The sequence below is a fragment of the Triticum aestivum genome, chromosome 2B (genome assembly GCF_018294505.1).
Source record: "Triticum aestivum cultivar Chinese Spring chromosome 2B, IWGSC CS RefSeq v2.1, whole genome shotgun sequence".
NCBI lineage: Eukaryota > Viridiplantae > Streptophyta > Magnoliopsida > Poales > Poaceae > Triticum > Triticum aestivum.
This window is the reverse complement of record NC_057798.1, coordinates 704,954,883-704,976,256: the sequence shown is the minus strand read 5'-3', so window position 1 is coordinate 704,976,256 and position 21,374 is coordinate 704,954,883. Positions and strand designations below refer to the sequence as shown.

Here is a 21,374-nt window from a genome sequence, read left to right as displayed (position 1 = left end):
TGAGGCGCCCCCGTAGCTTCATTGCCCACGCAGGGCGGGGCGCGGTGCAGCGAGAAGGACGGCGCGGGGGAGCCCCCTGCGGCACGGACGAGCTCGGCGACGCGGTCGAGCCACTCTTCATAGACGTCGTCGACTGGGCGGTAGCGCAGGAGCTCGTTTGCCGCGATGAGCGCAGCTCAAGCCTCCATTGCCGCGCGGGGCGCGCGGGACGAAGAACTAGCCGGGGCGAATGAGGGAGTGGCAGTGTGGCCGTCTCGCCTCATGGATGGATGCTGGGACGATGCTTGCTGCTCGTTCCCCACCGGGCCGGTGGCAGCGTTGACAGCAGGCGACTGGGAACGGCAGGGGTGGCCGCCGACGGGGGCCGTCTGGGCGATGCGGGAAGCGAAAGCGGCTCGGTGCTCGGCGCGGGCCCGACGAGCGTCTTACATGGACGCGATGGTCGGTGAAGAACAGGGCGGCGGAAGGCGAATTCCGGCGCACCCCTACCTGGCGCGCCAAATATCGGATTTCGGGTTCCGGCAGACCCTCTAGGTTCGAATTCTGGGGTGCACGCGGAGATTTCGCCCTCTGCCTAACTACACCTCACCGCCTCGCTATGATCTAAGCAATCAAAGGAACAACGCAAGAGACACAGAGTTTATACTGGTTCAGGCCACCATTGTGGTGTAATACCCTACTCCAGTGTGTGGTGTGTTGGATTGCCTCTTGGGCTCGTGATGAACAATACAGGGGACAACAGCCTCGTGAGGGTCTGTTCTTGGCTGGTGCGATGAACTACTAGGTGGAGTTCAGTCGCTCTCTCTACTGGTTTCCTGGTGAGGATCCCATTCTCCTCTCTTCTCTCTCTGTTATCGTCCCTCTCTCCCCTCCTCTCTTGCAGTGGCTAGTCCTATTTATAGGCAAAGGCCCTGGGCCTTCTCCCAAATATTGAGCGGGAAGGGCGCCAACAATTGGCCATTTTGAAGGGGAACATCTAGTACACTTATCCTAACTAAAGTTGGACCTCGCCTGCTAAAGCTCTGGTGGTGACGCTGGCTTGGGCTCCACGATGACCTCCATCCGGCCGTTCCGCTGGTCTTGGTCTTGTTGCACCGAAATGGATGCCTTTGCTTGATGCTCTCGCCTGTTCTTGCTCCCTTTGCACAAAAGAGGAAAGGGAGGACACTGCATGGCCTGGCGCTCGCCTGGCGCCCTTGGTCGCCATGGCTTGCGTCATGGGCACCTCGTGAGGTACCCCGCCTTGATCTCTCAGCCTCCTCGCGAGCCAGCCCGACGACGCTTTGCCTGAGGAAGCCTCCTATCGTCCGCCCCGCGAGGCTTGGCCCCTCACAAGGGTCTTGAGCTCGTGCTGATGAAGATGGGCCATGCTGGGCCGCCCCTTGAGCCACGCCGCAAGCCGCAGGCAGGCAAGTCTGGGGACCCCCGTTCCCAGAACGCCGACAATGCGGCCGTGGAATAGATGATGAAGGCTCATGTCGAGAAATCCCCGCATCATGGACAGAATGAATAAGATGGCGGAGGAGACGCGCAAGGAGATGGAGGTCGTGGAGGCGATGAAGAAGCAGTTACGACTCCACGGCGAATTAGATCATTTGGGGTGATAATCTTCCTTCTTATTTTGCTACTGTGTTTCATCTTTTGCTTCGGGTATTTCGCCGCACATGTCACGTTCTCTGCGAGGCATGAATAGAACAATGTTTTCTTTGAGGGAATGAATAGAACAATGCTAACATTGAGATGACTAGCAAACTAGATCATTTTTTATCGCCATATGGCAATGGGCTGCCGTGTTCGTGCTCCTCCGTCGCAGTACTGCTCCAGTGGAAAACTTGAGTATACCGCACGGTTCTTTGCTCCTCCTTGATCAGGTCGTCGGCGCATTTATACGAGCAGTCAAATCACAAGGCCCCACCTTCCAGCAGTAATGAGCCGTCAAATCACAAAGGCTCTCGCCTCCTCGTGAAACCGACCAAGATAGACTGCCCCGCCCTCTAGCCTTTTAAAAAATGTATACTTTTGTACAGCAGTAGTATCGATGGATTGCACCATGGAGCAAAACTTGAAATTAAAAAAAGGTGGTACATATAGAGGGCGCTCGTTGTCGGTGTCAAAACTGGCAGATCTCGGGTAGGGGATCCCGATCTGTGCGTCTTAGGCTGATGGTAACAGGAAGCAAGGGACACAATGTTTACCCAGGTTCGGGCCCTCTCGATGGAGGTAAAACCCTCCTTCCTGCTTGATTAATATTGACGATATGAGTAGTACAAGAGTAGATCTACCACGAGATCGTAGAGGCTAAACCCTAGAAGCTAGCCTATGATGATTATGATTGTAATTGTGTTCGGCCTTCTAAGGACCAACCTCTCCGGTTTATATAGACAACAGAGAGGGCTAGGGTTTACATGGAGTCGGTTACAAGGAAGGAAATATAATATATGGATCACCAAGCTTTCCTTCCACGCAAAGGAGAGTCCCATCCGGACACGGGACAGAGTCTTGAGTCTTGTATCTTCACGCTTCAATAGTCCGGGCGATGCATATAGTCCGGCCGTCCGGATACCCCCTAATCCAGGACTCCCTCAGTAGCCCCTGAACCAGGCTTCAATGACGATGAGTCCGACGCGCAGTCTTGTCTTCGGCATTGCAAGGCGGATTCCTTCTCCGAATACTCCAAAGTAATTATTGAACACTTAGACCGTGTCCGGATCTGCAAGATGATATTCAAGTACCATTGTAGGGAACATAGCATAAACCCGATCTCCTGGCAATCTTTGTACGTCGTGCCCTTGCGTCGTGGCCTGGTCCAACACGAACCGGCATTTCTCTCCCCACCTCGACTCGCGTTGCAAGGCGGTTTTATTGGCACATCTTGCCAAAGCAGAGATCGTGTTCCTCTTATTATGGGATTTTCTATCAATATGGGCGTGCATAACCCCACGACGACCGTTGGTATGACTCCGTGTGTATTTAGATAAGCCTCAAGTGGTCACGCTGAGAACTCTTGATATTCACCCCCTTTATAAAGGGATCGAGGCCTATGCCTCTTTTCCACCTCCCTTGCACCTTCTCACACCTCGAGTTCCAACACCCGAGACCCAAGCTCCAACACCCCAGATCCCCCAATATGTCTGGATCCAACCCTAAAGGCCGGTGGGTGGCCTCCTCGATCGAAGAGGAGGAGATTACGAGGCTTAGGGAGGTCGGATATCTGACCGCCGATATCTAGCAAGGCTTCCTGCTCCAGGGCAGGTTATCCCTACACCGGAGCCCAATGAGAGCGTCGTGTTTGTTCCTCACTTCCTCCGTGGCTTGGGCCTCACCCTTGACCCCTTTGTGAGGGGGCTAATGTTCTATTACGGGTTGGATTTTCATGATCTAGCTTCGGACGCTATCCTCCATATCTCGTCGTTCATCATTGTGTGCGAGGCTTTTCTCCACGTCACCCCACACTTCGGCTTATGGCTCAAGACCTTCAATGTGAAGCCGAAGATGATCGAGGGGCGACATGTGGAGTCCAGAGGTGCCATAATAAGCAGGAACGCCGATGCCCCATGGCCAGAGGGTTCTTTCCCAGAATTATCCGATGTATGGCAGTGGAGGTGGTTTTATGCCACAGCTCCCAGAGGCACAGAGTGGGTAGCCGCCCCCGAGTTTCGCTCGGGCCCTCCGTCACAACTAGCGTCTTGGACCGACGTAGGATGGAATTGGGGGCCCGCTGGCAATGTACCAGTACTGTAGAATCGCATCCGGGAGCTTCTTGAGAGGGACATAAATCTTGTCAGCATAATTCAAGTGATGCTAATCCGACGGATGTTGCCGTGCAAACATCGGCCTCTCCGGATGTGGGAGTTCAATCTGGAGGGTCTGTGGACTATTAAGCACTTCTTCGGCCTAAAGCTCGAAGGGATGTGTAAATTATTCTTCGGACCACAAGTAAAGTGTCCGGACATCATCGAGGATGCGGGCCTGAGTTGCAATCGCCTAGATGCCCAAGTAAGTAACCTTAAAGCCGGACACATTGTTTATATTTGTCATACCCATTATTCTGAAAACCCTCCATGGCCAGGAATGGCTCAACAAGGTGGAGAGAATCAGGTGTCCGGTGCCACTTCCCGAAGGCTCGCCTGGTCCAACCGTTGCCAAGATGCTTGGCCGGGTGCTCAGCAAAATGCCCTCAGGGAAAGGCGAAGGAAAGGGCAGTGAAGCCAAACTTCACACACTGCGCATCCGGACCGGGGGAATTAATTCCTCCCCTGAGGAGGATAGTCGGGAAGGGGAGGCTGAGGCCTCCTCCCCGTGCGGGAAGAAGAGGGCCGCCTCCGAAGACTTGGAGACGGAGATGCCCAAGCAAGGGAAAAAGGTATCGCTAGGGGGCTCTACCCCGACGGGCACCCTCACCGGGTCGTGCCCACCAATGGGCCAGCCCTCCACCGAGCTGTAAGTTAATCGTTAATTTGAAGGTAATGTGTTTCTCCGAGATCCATAACCAGGATTCGTCTTTTGCAGTCTGGCTAGCAACTCTTCTCAATAGAGTTCGTCCTCGGGGGATCTTCCTCCGGAGAAGATGGAGAGCGAGACTCCACCCACCTCTCCGCCTCATGAACCGAGCGACACTGAGGTGTCGTCACGAAGGAGTCCGGATCTACCGAAGCCGGAAGCTAATACGTCAGCCGCCCTGAGCCTGGAGCGTTTGGTTCCCACGGGGGGCGATGAGAAGGGTCCGGCACATTTCGATGTCCGGTCGGACATACTGACAGGCCTTCTGGAGCGGGCTGTGCTCTTGGAGGAGCACCGCTTATTAATGAGCGCGGTGCTTAAGAAGATTTCATCCGCTACAAGCGGTTTGAATGAGGCATTTACGAGCCTGCTCACAGGCTTTGAGGTATGTAGTAAAAAATACACAATTTTTGGCTGTGAGGCATGCGCTAGGTGTACTCCATATGGATAGTAGCCCCTGAGACTCTGGTTGCCCGCCCTAGGTGGAAAACAGAGGATCATATTTTGTAAGTATTGATTGCGCTGTACATGTGCGCAGGTATCTAAGAATCCGGTTGCCGAACAGTCTGTTGAAGTTGTTGAACGAAGGAGGTGAATTGGATCGATTGATGCTGATATCACGCTGGTGAACAAGCGGCTGGACGAGTCACAAGGTATGTGCTCTTCTTTCCTTATTTATATAGGAAAATATGAGAGTGGCATAATATTAATGCAATATGCTTGGACTGCAGACAGTGCTGCTGTTGTGGAAGCCCTGAGGGCGGAACTTTCCCAGGACAAAGAACAAGCTCGAGTTAGCAATGCAGCTGCCCTAAAGGCGGCTGAGGAATTGAGGGCCGAACAGGCTACTCATCGCCGAAGCAAGGAAAAGATAGCCGAAATGGCTGTAGAGTTAAAGAATGCCGCTGACCGGTATGAGCTCCTTAAAAAGGAGCATAAGGATAGTTTGGCCGACCTGAACAAGGCACGTAATGCCACCAACGAGATGCGGACCGAGCTCAGGGGTGCGCAGGAGGAGCTTCAACAGGCCGGTAAAATCACGGCCGGGGGCTCCTACTTACTGCGGACGAAGTTTTTGGATCCGAAGTATGCTTCCCTGGATGGATATTGGAGTCCGGCAGATGCGTATGCAGATTTAGCAAAGAGTACAGCTGACGCTGCCAAGTTCTTTGAGGATCAAGGTGATAAGGAAGTGGAGAAGCTTTTCTGGTCGCAATTCAATGCTCCCACTCGCCCGCTGCCATTAAGTGAGAAGATGGCTGCTGTAGAGGAGCTTCACAGGTTGTCCGGGCTTGCAATGCGGTCTATAATAGACCATCTTTGGCCGAACGGGCCTAAGCCGGACAGTTACTTTGGTTTGGTGCAACAATTCCTTGGGGCCATGCCTCGGATCGATGCCATGAGGATGTCGGCGTGCATAGAGGGTGCACAAATGGCTCTTGCCCGCGTTAAAGCCTATTGGACGGATATGGAGGCCACCATTATAGCGACCCAGGATCCGGCGGGAGGCCAATATCCAGCCGAGCACTACTTGGCGCAGTCACAGAAGGTGCCCGCCTAATAGAGGCGCAGTGCTCGAAGAATGTCTTGTTCGAGTGACAAATCGAATCATTGTAAAAACAATGTTTATTTTGATTATGAGGCTATATTTATACCTTTTCCCTAAAAATATGATTGTGTCCCATGTGCGGCTGTTTATATATATATATATATATATATATATATATATATATATATATATATATGTAATCCGAAAGTTAGCAGTCGTTGGCTTCAGCCCCCACGCATACAATGCGGGGGTGTTCACAAAAAATATGTGTAATCACACTTGATCCAACGTCTTGGTCCATTAAGGAGGTGATCGCACGTCGAACTAGGCAACAAGACTATATAGCTGTAACACTTTCGCTTAGCCATGGGAGTCTAACGGTGGGGCTACTATGTAGCCCCTGGTACCTTCACGTGCATCCGAATACGGGCACGTATGTACATGGCCAGGAAACAGCCCTTCATTAATGCGGAGGAATCCTAAAGATTCCGGTGAGTCTTCGACTGGTTGAACAGTCTCTCGTTTTATCATGACAGTCAGTTTTTGGCTTTCTCTACTGAGGTGCTCATCCGGAATAACCAGGGCACAATCGCAGTAGTTCTCCTTTGGCCGCCTTAGCCGATAATAACAGAACGTAAGGCAGCAAACCCAGGAGCCGGGCAAACCCAACATTTGACCAAAGATATGACTCGGAGCTGATGCATATAAGGCCAAACTCGTGACGCCGAACACTCCCGAAGGTATTCGGTCTTTGTAACAGAAAATAGGCTGAAGAAAGCCTATTATAAACCCTATATTTCCAGGTACATGCGTTTAATCTGTCATGGCGAAATGCCAATAACGGCAGTGTCCTCTATGGGTATGGAACCCATGGGATGGTTAAACAACAAGAGGCAATAGAAAAGGTTTACACAGGGGCTTAATCTAAAAAGAAACTTGTTGAACGGGGCCCTGATGCACGTCTGTGCCTTTGTCTCCGTTGTGCCGTATCCTGGAAGGGTATCGCGCGAACGTTGTCTGTGGAAAAAAGAAAACTCATAGGAGAGTACAACGTAAGTATGCGATGGATAGTAAAAGTGTAAGATGTTGGCCTGCCAATAAGGTTGAGCCAAGTGTGGGGTTGTATTAAATATTTATAGCCCCTGGTGTCTGCTATGGGATTACATATACGGTGCCCTAGTTCAATTTTATTCGGGCTACCGGACTTGTCTAACCGTGTATGTGGTCTTAATGACCAGTCATGTTTTCTGATATTGGAGGCCACTTATAGTGCGGCCGCTAGGGCCATCGCGTGTTCCTCTGCGCGTGAAGAGCGCTCTGTGATTCCGTTAATGGTGATGACGCCACGTGGACCGGGCATCTTGAGTGTAAGGTAGCCATAGTGCGCTAATGCGTTGAAGCGGGCGAAGGCCGTTCTTCCAAGCAATGCATGATAGCCGCTTTGGAAGGGTGCGATGGTGAAGAGTAGTTCTTCACTTTTGGAGTTGCTTGGGGAGCCAAATGTTACTTCCAGCACGACGGAGCCTTTGCTGTAGGCTTCAACGCCTGGTATCACCCCTTCAAAGGTGGTGTTGCTTTGGCTAATTCTGGATGGGTTTATCCCCATACTGCGGACAGTGTCCTCGTATATTAAGTTGAGATTACTGCCGCCATCCATGAGGACATGGGTGAGACGGTATCCGTCAATTATTGGGTCAAGCACCAAGGCCTCTGATCCTCCGCGTCAAATACTAGTTCGGTCGTCCGTGTGATCAAAGGTGATCGGATAAGACATCCAGTAGTTAGGTGTGGGTACGATGGGCTCTATATCGTGCGTGTCTCTGAGCACGCGTTCGCTCGTGGATCTGTGAGTTGCGTGGATCATGTTTACTGTTTTAACCTCTGGCGGGAATTTTTTCTGTCCCCAAGTGTTCGGCTAGCGAGGTTCATCCTCGTCTTCACTTCGTGTTTCCCTCCCCTTATGTTCGGCGTTTAATTTGCCGACCTGCTTCAAGACCCAGCATTCTCTATGTGTGTGGTTCGCAGGTTTCTCCGGGGTGCCATGAATTTGGCACAGTTTGTTCAGACTGGACGGTCCCTCTTTACTGCCTTTAAATGGCTTCTTTTGCTGATCAGGTCGAGAGCCCCTAAATCCGGCATTGACCGTTGTGTTTGTTGGAAAGATTCCCTAGAGGCAATAATAAAAGGATTATTATTATATTTCCTTGTTCATGATAATTGTCTTTTATTCATGCTATAATTGTATTATCCGTAAATCGTAATACACGTGTGAATACGTAGACCACAACATGTCCCTAGTGAGCCTCTAGTTGACTAGCTCGTTAATCAACAGATAGTCATGGTTTCCTGACTATGGACATTGGATGTCATTGATAACGGGATCACATCATTAGGAGAATGATGTGATGGACAAGACCCAATCCTAAGCATAGCACAAGATCGTGTAGTTCGTTTGCTAGAGCTTTTCCAATGTCAAGTATCTTTTCCTTAGACCATGAGATCGTGTAACTCCCGGATACCGTAGGAGTGCTTTGGGTGTACCAAATGTCACAACGTAACTGGGTGACTATAAAGGTATACTACGGGTATCTCCGAAAGTATCTGTTGGGTTGACACGGATCGAGATTGGGATTTGTCACTCCGTATGACGGAGAGGTATCTCTGGGCCCACTCGGTAATGCATCATCATAATGAGCTCAACGTGACCAAGTGTCTGGTCACGGGATCATGCATTATGGTACGAGTAAAGTGACTTGCCGGTAACGCAATTGAACGAGGTATTGGGATACCACGATCGAATCTCGGGCAAGTAACATACCGATTGACAAAGGGAATTGTATACGGGGTTGCTTGAATCCTCGACATCGTGGTTCATCCGATGAGATCATCAAGGAGCATGTGGGAGCCAACATGGGTATCCAGATCCCACTGTTGGTTATTGGCCGGAGAGCTGTCTCGGTCATGTCTACGTGTCTCCCGAACCCGTAGGGTCTACACACTTAAGGTTCGGTGACGCTAGGGTTGTAAAGATATTAGTATGCAGCAAATCGAAAGTTGTTCGGAGTCCTGGATGAGATCCCGGACGTCACGAGGAGTTCCAGAATGGTCCGGAGGTGAAGAATTATATATAGAAAGTGCAGTTTCGGCCATCGGGAAAGTTTCGGGGGACACTGGTATTGTACCGGGACCACCGGAAGGGTCCCGGGGGTCCACAGGGTGGGGCCACCTATCCTGGAGGGGCCCGTGGGCTGAAGTGGGGAGGGGAACCAGCCCCTGGTGGGCTGGTGCGCCCCCCCCCCTTGCCCCCCCTGCGCCTAGGGTTGGAAACCCTAGGGTGGGGGGCGCCTCCACTTGCCTTGGGGGGCAAGCCACCCCCTTGGCCGCCGCCCCCCCTTGGAGATGGGATCTCCTAGGGACGCCCCCCCTAGGGGGCCTATATAAAGAGGGGGGAGGGAGGGCAGCCGCACCCTAGCACTTGGCACCTCCCTTCCCCCTTGCTACACCTCTCCCTCCCGTAGATGCTTAGCGAAGCAATGCCGGGATCCCTGCTGCATCCACCACCACGCCGTCGTGCTGTTGGATCTTCATCAACCTCTACTTCCCCCTTGCTGGATCAAGAAGGAGGAGACGTCACGCTGACCGTATGTGTGTTGAACACGGAGGTGCCGTTCGTTCGGCGCTAGGATCTCCGGTGATTTGGATCACGACGAGTACGACTCCCTCAACCTCGTTCTCTTGAATGCTTCCGCTCGCGATCTACAAGGGTATGTAGATGCACTCCCCTCTCTCGTTGCTAGATGAACTCATAGATTGATCTTGGTGAACGTAGGAAAATTTTTATTTTATGCAACGTTCCCCAACAGTGGCATCATGAGCTAGGTCTATGTGTAGTTCTCTTTGCATGTGTAGAACACAAATCTGTTGTGGGCGTAGATGTTGTCAACTTTCTTGCCACTACTAGTCTTATTTTTCTTCAGCGGTATTGTGGGATGAAGCGTCTCGGACCGACCTTACACGTACTCTTACATGAGACAGGTTCCACCGACTGACATGCACTAGTTGCATAAGGTGGCTAGCGGGTGTCTGTCTCTCCCACTTTAGTTGGAGCAGATTCGATGAAAAGGGTCCTTATGAAGGGTAAATAGAAGTTGACAAATCACGTTGTGGCTTTTTCATAGGTAAGAAAATGCTCTTGCTAGAACCCTATTGCAGCCACGTAAAAGATGCAACAACAATTAGAGGACGTCTAACTTGTTTTTGCAGCAATTGCTTTGTGATGTGATATGGCCAAAAATTGTGATGAATGATGAATGATATACTGTGATGTATGAGATCATGTTCTTGTAATAGGAATCATGACTTGCATGTCGATGAGTATGACAACCGGCAGGAGCCATAGGAGTTGTCTTAATTATTGTATGACATGTGTGTCAATGATTTAACGCCATGTAATTACTTTACTTTATTGCTAAACCGTTAGCTATAGTAGTAGAAGTAATAGTTGGCGAGCAACTTCATGGAGACACGATGATGGAGATCATGATGATGGAGATCATGGTGTCATGCCAGTGACGAAGATGATCATGGAGCCCCGAAGATGGAGATCAAAGGAGCTATATGATATTGGCCATATCATGTCACTACTATTTGATTGCATGTGATGTTTATCATGTTTTTTGCATCTTGTTTACTTAGAACAACGGTAGTAAATAAGATGATCCCTCATAATAATTTCAAGAAAGTGTTCCCCCTAACTGTGTGTCGTTGCGACAGTTCGTTGTTTCGAAGCACCACGTGATGATCGGGTGTGATAGATTCTAACGTTCACATACAACAGGTGTAAGACAAATTTACACATGCAAAACACTAAGGTTAACTTGACGAGCCTAGCATTTACAGACATGGCCTCGGAACATAAGAGACCGATAGGTCGAACATGAGTCGTATGAAAGATATGATCAACATGGAGATGTTCACCAATGATGACTGGTCCGTCTCACGTGATGATCAGACACGGCCTAGTCGACTCGGATCATGTAACACTTAGATGACTAGAGGGATGTCTAATCTGAGTGGGAGTTCATTAAATAGTTTGATTAGATGAACTTAATTATCATGAACTTAGTCTAAAATCTTTGCAAAAATGTCTTGTAGATCAAATGGCCAACGCTCATGTCAACATGAACTTCAACGCATTCCTAGAGAAAACCAAGCTGAAAGATGATGGCGGCAACTATACGGACTGGGTCCGGAACCTGAGGATCATACTCATAGCTGCCAAGAAAGCATATGTCCTTGAAGCACCGTTAGGTGACCCACCTGCTCTCCCAGCACTGCAAGACGATTTGAACGTTTGGCAGACACGTGCTGATGATTACTCCCTCGTTCAGTGTGGCATGCTTTACAGCTTAGAATCGGGGCTCCAAAAGCGTTTTGAGCAAAACGGAGCATATGAGATGTTCGAGGAGCTGAAAATGGTTTTCCAAGCTCACGCCCGGGTCGAGAGATATGAAGTCTCCGACAAGTTCTATAGTTGTAAGATGGAGGAAAATAGTTCTGTCAGTGAGCACATACTCAAAATGTATGGGTTGCACAACCGCCTGTCCCAGCTGGACATTAACCTCTCGGACGAGGCGGTCATTGACAGAATCCTTCAGTCGCTCCCACCGAGCTACAAGAGCTTTGTGATGAACTACAATATGCAGGGGATGGTGAAAACTATTCCTGAAGTATTTTCAATGCTGAAGTCAGCAGAGGTAGAAATCAAAAAGGAACATCAAGTGTTGATGGTCAATAAAACCACCAAGTTCAAGAAAGGTAGGGGTAAGAACAACTTCAAGAAGGACGGCAAGGATGTTGCCGCGCCCGGTAAGCCAGTTGCCGGGAAGAAGTCAAAGAATGGACCCAAGCCTGAGACTGAGTGCTTTTATTGCAAAGGGAAGGGTCACTGGAAGCGGAACTGCCCCAAATACTTAGCGGACAAGAAGACCGGCAACGCTAAAGGTATATGTGATATACATGTAATTGATGTGTACCTTACCAGTGCTCGTAGTAGCTCCTGGGTATTTGATATCGGTGTCCTTTCTCATATTTGTAACTCAAAGCAGGAGCTGCGGAATAAGCGGAGACTGGCGAAGGACGAGGTGACGATGCGCGTCGGGAACGGTTCCAAGGTAGATGTGATCGCCGTCGGCACGCTACCTCTGCATTTACCTACGGGATTAGTTTTAAACCTCAATAATTGTTATTTAGTGCCAAGTTTGAGCATGAACATTGTATCTGGATCTCATTTAATACGAGATGGCTACTCATTTAAATCCGAGAATAATGGTTGTTCTATTTATATGAGAGATATGTTTTATGGTCATGCCCCGATGGTCAATGGTTTATTCTTAATGAATCTCGAACGTAATGTTACACATATTCATAGTGTGAATACCAAAAGATGTAAAGTTGATAACGATAGTCCCACATACTTGTGGCACTGCCGACTTGGTCGCATTGGTGTCAAGCGCATGAAGAAGCTCCATGCTGATGGACTTTTAGAGTATCTCGATTATGAATCATTTGACACATGCGAACCATGCCTCATGGGCAAAATGACCAAGACTCCATTCTCCGGAACAATGGAGCGAGCAACCAACTTATTGGAAATCATACATACCGATGTGTGCGGTCCAATGAGCATTGAGGCTCGCGGAGGATATTGTTATGTTCTCACTCTCACTGATGACTTGAGTAGATATGGGTATGTCTACTTGATGAAACACAAGTCTGAGACCTTTGAAAAGTTCAAGGAATTTCAGAATGAGGTAGAGAAGCAACGTGACCGAAAGATAAAGTTCTTACGATCAGATCGTGGAGGAGAATATTTAAGTCACGAATTTGGTATGCACTTAAGGAAATGTGGAATTGTTTCACAACTCACGCCGCCTGGAACACCTCAGTGTAACGGTGTGTCCGAACGTCGTAATCGCACTCTATTGGATATGGTGCGATCTATGATGTCTCTTACCGATTTACCGCTATCATTTTGGGGATACGTTCTAGAGACAACTACATTCACTTTAAATAGGGCTCTGTCTAAATCCGTTGAGATGACACCGTAGGAATTATGGTTTGGGAAGAAACCTAAGCTGTCATTTCTAAAAGTTTGGGGATGCTATGCTTATGTCAAGAAACTTCAACCTAAAAAGCTCGAACCCAAGTTGGAAAAATGTGTCTTCATAGGATAACCTAAGGAAACCACTGGGTATACCTTCGACCTTAGATCCGAAGGCAAGATCTTTGTTGCCAAGAGCGGATCCTTTCTGGAAAAAGAGTTTCTCTCGAAAGGAGTAAGTGGGAGTAAAGTAGAACTCGATGAAGTACTACCTCTTGAACCGGAAAGTAGTGCAGCTCAGGAAAATGTTCCTGTGGTGCCTACACCGACTGGAGAGGAAATTAATGATGATGATCAAGGTACTTCGGATCAAGTTGCTACTGAACTTCGTAGGTCCACAAGGACACGTTCCACACCAGAGTGGTATGGAACCCTGTCTTGGAAATCATGTTGTTAGACAACGGTGAACCTTCAAACTATGAAGAAGCGATGGTGGGCCCAGATTCCAACAAATGGCTTGAAGCCATGCAATCCGAGATAGGATCCATGTATGAAAATGAAGTATGGACTTTGACAGACTAGCCCGATGATCGGCGAGCAACATAAAATAAATGGATCTTTAAGAAGAAGACGAACGCAGATGGTAATGTTACCATCTATAAAGCTCGACTTGTCGCTAAGGGTTATCGGCAAGTTCAAGGGGTTGACTACGATGAGACATTCTCTCCCATAGCGAAGCTAAAGTCCGTCCGAATCATGTTAGCAATTGACGCATACTATGATTATGAGATATGGCAGATGGGCGTCAAAACGGCATTCCTTAACGGACATCTTAAGGAAGAACTGTATATGATGCAGCCGGAAGTTTTTGTCCATCCTAAGAATGCTAACAAGGTGTGCAATCTCCAGTGATCCATTTATGGGTTGGTGCAAGCATCTCGGAGTTGGAACATTCGCTTTGATGAGATGATCAAAGTGTTTGGGTTTATGCAGACTTATGGAGAAGCCTGCGTTTACAAGAAAGTGAGTGGGAGCTCTGTAGCATTTCTCATATTATATGTAGATGACATACTTTTGATGGGAAATGATATAGAACTATTGGACAACATTAAGGCCTACTTGAATAAGTGTTTTTCAATGAAGGACCTTGGAGAAGTTGCTTACATATTAGGCATCAAGATCTATAGGGATAGATCGAGACGCCTCACAGGTCTTTCATAAAGCACATACCTTGATAAGATATTGAAGAAATTCAATATGGATCAGTCCAAGAAAGGGTTCTTGCCTGTATTGCAAGGTGTGAGATTGAGCTTGGCAGAAGATAAAGAAGATATGAGTGTCATCCCCTATGCCTCGGCCATAGGATCTATTATGTATGCCATGTTGTGTACCAGACCTGATGTAAACCTTGCCGTAAGTTTGGTAGGAAGGTACCAAAGTAATCTCGGCAAGGAACACTGGACAGCGGTCAAGAATATCCTGAAGTACCTGAAAAGGACAAAGGACATGTTTCTCGTTTATGGAGGTGACGAAGAGCTCGTCATAAAGGGTTACGTCGATGCTAGCTTCGACACAGATCTGGATGACTCTAAGTCACAAACCGGATACGTGTATATGTTGAATCGTGGAGCAGTAAGCTGGTGCAGTTGCAACAAGAGCGTCGTGGCGGGATCTACATGTGAAGCGGAGTACATGCCAGCCTCGGAGGCAGCGCATGAAGCAATATGGATGAAGGAGTTCATCACCGACCTAGGAGTCATACCCAATGCGTCGGGGCCGATCACTCTCTTCTGTGACAACACTGGAGCTATTGCCCTTGCCAAGGAGCCCAGGTTTCACAAGCAGACCAAGCACATCAAGCGTCGTTTCAACTCCATCCGTGAAAATGTTCAAGATGGAGACATAGATATTTGCAAAGTACATACAGATCTAAATGTCGCAGATCCGTTGACTAAACCTCTTCCACGAGCAAAACATGATCAACACCAGAACTCTATGGGTGTTTGATTCATCACAATGTAACTAGATTATTGACTCTAGTGCAAGTGGGAGACTGTTCCAAATATGCCCTAGAGGTAATAATAAAAGGATTATTATTATATTTCCTTGTTCATGATAATTGTCTTTTATTCATGCTATAATTGTATTATCCGGAAATCGTAATACACGTGTGAATACATAGACCACAACATGTCCCTAGTGAGCCTCTAGTTGACTAGCTCATTAGTCAACAGATAGTCATGGTTTCCTGACTATGGACATTGGATGTCATTGATAACGGGATCACATCATTAGGAGAATGATGTGATGGACAAGACCCAATCCTAAGCATAACACAAGATCGTGTAGTTCGTTTTCTAGAGCTTTTCCAATGTCAAGTATCTTTTCCTTAGACCATGAGATCGTGTAACTCCCGGATACCGTAGGAGTGCTTTGGGTGTACCAAACGTCACAACGTAACTGGGTGACTATAAAGGTATACTACGGGTATCTCCGAAAGTATCTGTTGGGTTGACACGGATCGAGACTGGGATTTGTCACTCCGTATGACGGAGAGGTATCTCTGGGCCCACTCGGTAATGCATCATCATAATGAGCTCAAAGTGACCAAGTGTCTGGTCACGGGATCATGCATTATGGTACGAGTAAAGTGACTTGCCGGTAACGCAATTGAACGAGGTATTGGGATACCACGATCGAATCTCGGGCAAGTAACATACCGATTGACAAAGGGAATTGTATACGGGGTTGCTTGAATCCTCGACATCGTGGTTCATCCGATGATATCATCAAGGAGCATGTGGGAGCCAACATGGGTATCCAGATCCTGCTGTTGGTTATTGGCCGGAGAGTCGTCTCGGTCATGTCTACGTGTCTCCCGAACCCATAGGGTCTACACACTTAAGGTTCGGTGACGCTAGGGTTGTAAAGATATTAGTATGCAGCAAACTGAAAGTTGTTCGGAGTCCCGGATGAGATCCCGGACGTCACGAGGAGTTCCGGAATGGTCCAGAGGTGAAGAATTATATATAGAAAGTGCAGTTTCGGCCATCGGGAAAGTTTCGGGGGTCACCGGCATTGTACCGGGACCACCGGAAGGGTCCCGGGGGTCCACCGGGTGGGGCCACCTATCCTGGAGAGCCCCATGGGCTGAAGTGGGGAGGGGAACCAGCCCCTGGTGGGCTGGTGCGCCCCCCCCCCCTTGGGCCCCCCTACGCCTAGGGTTGGAAACCCTAGGGTGGGGGGCGCCTCCACTTGCCTTGGGGGGCAAGCCACCCCTTGGCTGCTGCCCCCCCCCCTTGGAGATGGGATCTCCTAGGGCCGGCGCCCCCCCTAGGGGGCCTATATAAAGAGGGGGGAGGGAAGGCAGCCACACCCTAGCACTTGGCGCCTCCCTTCCCCCTTGCTACACCTCTCCCTCCCGCAGACGCTTGGCGAAACCCTGTCGGGATCCCTGCTGCATCCACCACCACGCCGTCGTGCTGCTGGATCTTCATCAACCTCTCCTTGCCCCTTGCTGGATCAAGAAGGAGGAGACGTCACGCTGACCGTACGTGTGTTGAACGCGGAGGTGTCGTCCGTTCGGCGCTAGGATCTCCGGTGATTTGGATCACGACGAGTACAACTCCCTCAACCTCGTTCTCTTTAACGCTTCCGCTCGCGATCTACAAGGGTATGTAGATGCACTCCCCTCTCACATTGCTAGATGAACTCATAGATTGATCTTGGTGAACATAGGAAATTTTTTATTTTATGCAACATTCCCCAATAGTGTTGTTCGGGCTCTCTTCCTTGTTTTGGTGTATGTGTTTATTACGCCATGCTTCCCATTACCATCCCTTATTTCGAATGTCCTGGGGTTGCTAGTGCCTTTACGGGCTAGCCAGCTATCTTCATCCGTGCAAAAACGGGTCATAAGGCTTGGTAAGGCTGCCATTGTCCTTGGCTTTTCCTGGCCGAGGTGTCTGGCGAGCCACTCATCGCGGATGCTGTGTTTGAATGTCGCTAAGGCTTCGGCGTCCGGACAATCGACAATTTGATTCTTCTTAGTGAGGAATCTGTTCCAAAGCTTGCGGGTGGACTCTCCGGGCTGTTGGATTATGTGACTTAAGTCGTCCGCATCCGGAGGCCGGACATAAGTTGTCACGCCCAATATGCGACCCTATCCAAAAGGAACTCGAAGGTCCCACCAAGGACAGACCCGCATATTGAAACGCTTTTGCAAGGTGGATATCATCACATCAACATTACATAATAGATGGGGATACATAGAAAAGGCATACAATGCCACACGAATACAACATCAATCCATCATACATAAGATCAACATCCGTCTACGGATGAATCACAAACAGAAACTCAAACGACATCCACCCTGCTAGCCCAGGCTGCCGACCTGGAACCTATCCCCTGATCGAAGAAGAAGCAGAAGCAGAACTCCAAAACAAGCAAACATCACTCTCGCATATGATCATCACATAACCTGTACCTACAACTGCTGTTGTAGTAATCTGTGAGCCACAAGGACTCAGCAATCCCATTACCATGGGTATCAAGACTGGCAAAGCTTAAAGGGAAAGGAAGGGGTAAAGTGGTGAGGTTGCAGCAGCGACTAAGCATATATGGTGGCTAACATACGCAAATAAGAGCGAGAAGAGAACAAGCGGAACGGTCGTGAAGCTAGCAATGATCAAGAGGTGATCCTGAACTCCTGCTTACGTCAAACATAACCCAAAACCGTTTTCGCTTCCCGGACTCCGCCGAGAAGAGACCATCACGGCTACACACGCGGTTGATGCGTTTTAATTCGGATCTGGTGTCAAGTTATCTACAACCGGACATTAACAAATTCCCATCTGCCCATAACCGCGGGCACGACTTTCGAAAGTTTAAACCCTGCAGGGGTGTCCCAACTTAGCCCATGATAAGCTCTCGCGATCAACGAAGGATATACCTTCTCCCAGGAAGACCCGATCAGTCCCGGAATCCCGGTTTACAAGACATTTCGACAATGGTAAAACAAGACCAGCAAAGCCGCCCGATGCGCCAACAATCCCGATAGGAGCTGCACATATCTCGTTCTTAGGGCAACACCGGATGAGCAATCTGTACAACTAAAACCAGACCTCAAGTTTCCCTGAGGGGGCGCTGCAAAGGGCTCTAGTTCGGACCAACACTTAGACAAGCACTGGCCCGGGGGGGCTATAATAAAGATGACCCTTGGGTTAATTAATCCCAAGGGAAATGTAGGTGGTGGTGAGGCAAATGGTAAAACCATGGTTGGGCCTTGCTGGAGGAGTTTTAGTCAAAGCGAACTGTCAAGGGGGTCCCATAAATCACCCAACCGCGTAAGGAACGCAAAATCCGGGAACATAACACCGGTATGACGGAAACTAGGGCGGCAAGAGTGGAACAAAACACCAGGCATAAGGCCGAGCCTTACACCCTTTACCAAATATATAGATGCATTAATTAAATAAGAGATATTGTGATATCCCAACAAAATCCTGTCCACCATGGAGTAATCTTCAAACTTCACCTGCAACTAACAATGCTATAAAAGGGGCTAAGCAAAGTGGTAACATAGCCAAGCAACGGTTTGCTAGGAAGGGTGCAAAAGGTTAGAGGCTGACATGGAAATTTGGGAGGCTTGATGAGCAAAAGATAGGTAACGCAGCATAGCGATAGAACGAAGCAACTAGCATAGCAATGATAGTAGTGAGATCTAGGGTAGCGGTCATCTTGCCTGAAATCCCGCAAGGAAGAAGAACGAGTCCATGAAGAAGATGAAGCCACGAAGACGAACCAAGCGAAGACGAACGAATCCTCATGATCGCAACGAAAACGGAAACTGTCGAGAAGAAGCACACAACATGGTAAACACACCACACATAGACAAGTCATGATGCATGACAAAGCTACATGAAGCTACTCATGGCAAGAGACGATGCAAACAAGAGCAACACATCAAAGCAAGTTTAAATGAGGCCGGGAACAACATATAACCATACAGGTAAGTCCTCATATGCCAATTTCGAAATTGGTCCAGATCTGAATAAACCTTATGTTCAAGTTGTTAAACTACACGAGATTCTAGTCAAGTTACATATAAAGGTCATTAGATTTGGAGCTACGGCCTAGAAGATATGAGCAAAACAAGTTAAACATGGCATTGATGCAAAATGCAAACAAACATCAAGCAAACACACCGAAACAAGGATGCAACATGATAATATGAAACTACATGCAAAATCAAGCAAGTTTCATATAGAGCACACTCAAAACGGAGCAACGGTGCAACACATACGCACTATACAAGTTATAGCAACAATCTGTCCAAAACAGCAAGTAGGCATATTGCAAGCATCAAAACAACATGCTATAGCACCTCAATATGAAAACATAAGGCATGGACATGATGTACAGGTAAAGCACAACAAAACATGAACACTGAGCTATCTCTAGAAATCACTAGAGCATGCTCAAACACAAATGGCAAGATTGCAAATAATAATAGTTTTAGACTATCAGGAAATAACATCAGGTTGCAATGTTTAGAGCTATCAAACAACATGTTACAGGAACTTAAAATAACAAACAAAGGCATGGAATGAATCTACTAAATGCATAGAACAAATGTCCCTTACTGACCATGAGCCAAAAAGGATCAGAAGAAATGATGGCATCCATGTAAACATAGCCAGTTTCGTTAGCAGATTCAGCAAACAGGGCATGGCATTGACAGAATTATGAAGGCATCTTCGCAAGCTCGATTCACTCACCACAAGTCATTGCATGACAAGATAAGCATAGCCTCAGCAAGAATACATGTTTATGAAGCTATCAATGGCAAGAACAAGTTTGTAGCATGCAAGGATCAACTACAACAACCTTGGCAAAATTGAATAACATGTAAAGAATCTGCCAGGAAACATTTTGTAGCAAAAGTAGAGCATGAAAATGACATGCTAGGCTACTCCATAATTGCAATTAGGGGCATGGATGGATATCTCATAACCATGTGTACAAAACATCCTTACTGATGTATCTCAAAATAAGCATGGATCTCTCTGTAGCATCAAGTTTACATGGCATAAAAATAACAGCAGAACAGGGACTAAAATCAGCAACATCACAAAGCCTAGTTTACATGCTTGTGCTAGTCACCACATTGATCACAAAAATACATGATAAGCACCTCTGTGAAGATGGCATGGCATAGATCGAAACACATGTAGACATCAACATACGCAAATAAGAGCGAGTTATAACAGTTTCAGCAGGTTAACAGCAATATGCACTCTTGCAACGATGATTCGGGCATCAAGATGAACTCAAATGAACATGATGCAATGGAATGAAATGAAGTACTTGTCGAGGCGAACAATTTGACATATTACATGCACGAAACGGAGCAGTATGCACAGAGTTATGATGCGATGAACATGGCATGATAAAGTTATAGATACGGTGACTTAGCAGAAAATAGACCTCGAGGGAAAAGTCAACGCGCGCGAGGTGGCGGCGGACCTCGCCGGAGAGCTCGCCGGAGTGGAGGGAAGGTGGCCGGCGTTGAGGAAAAACACCGGGAGGTGGCTGGAGGGACCGGATCCGGCCTTGGGGCCGCCAGATCTGGCGAGGAGGCCGGCAGGGGCGATGAACGGCGGCCGGCGGCGCGGCCCGAGGTGCGGCTCCGGCGCGGCTCCGGCGGAGGAACTCCGGGCGGGCTGGGCACGGTGGGTCGGCGGCGAGGCGGCGCAGCGCCGCGGCGGAGAGGCGGCGCACCGGGAGGCGGCGGGGCTCCTGGAGCGCGGGGTCGTCAATGTCCGGCGGCGGAGGCGCGAAGGCGGCGTGGCGAGCCGAGGACAAGCGGCGGCAGGCGCCGGGCGCCGGGGTTGCCGGCGGTCGGAGCGGCAGAGCGCGCGGGCCCGGCCGGGCCTGCCCTGGGCTCGCAGGCCGGCAGGAGGCGCGGGGCGGCTGGCTCCCACGTGGCGGCAAGCGGCAGCGGGGTGACATGGCGCGCCCTGATTCATCGGGGTGAGGTGGCGGAGGTCGGTGGACGCGTCCGGCGCGGAGGCGGACATGTCCGGCGGCGGGGAGGAGTTTGGCTAGGGTTTGGACTGCGGGAATTTCGGGGGAGGCCACATATTTATAGGTAGAGGGAGCTAGGAGTGTCCAAATGAGGCACGGTTTTTGCCCACACGATCGTGATCGAACGACCGA

General features: G+C 49.0%; 1 protein-coding gene across 1 annotated transcript in view; it reads right to left on the bottom strand.

Moving 5' to 3' along the window:
* LOC123039445 (S-(+)-linalool synthase, chloroplastic) overlaps window positions 1–21,167 on the bottom strand; it is a 181,417-nt gene extending 160,250 nt beyond the window's left edge. Inside the window, exon 1 of the mRNA XM_044462616.1 lies at window positions 20,643–21,167. Coding sequence (XP_044318551.1) covers window positions 20,643–21,167 — 525 coding nt within the window. The remainder of the gene's footprint in view (window positions 1–20,642) is intronic.
* Window positions 21,168–21,374: the final 207 nt, after the last annotated feature.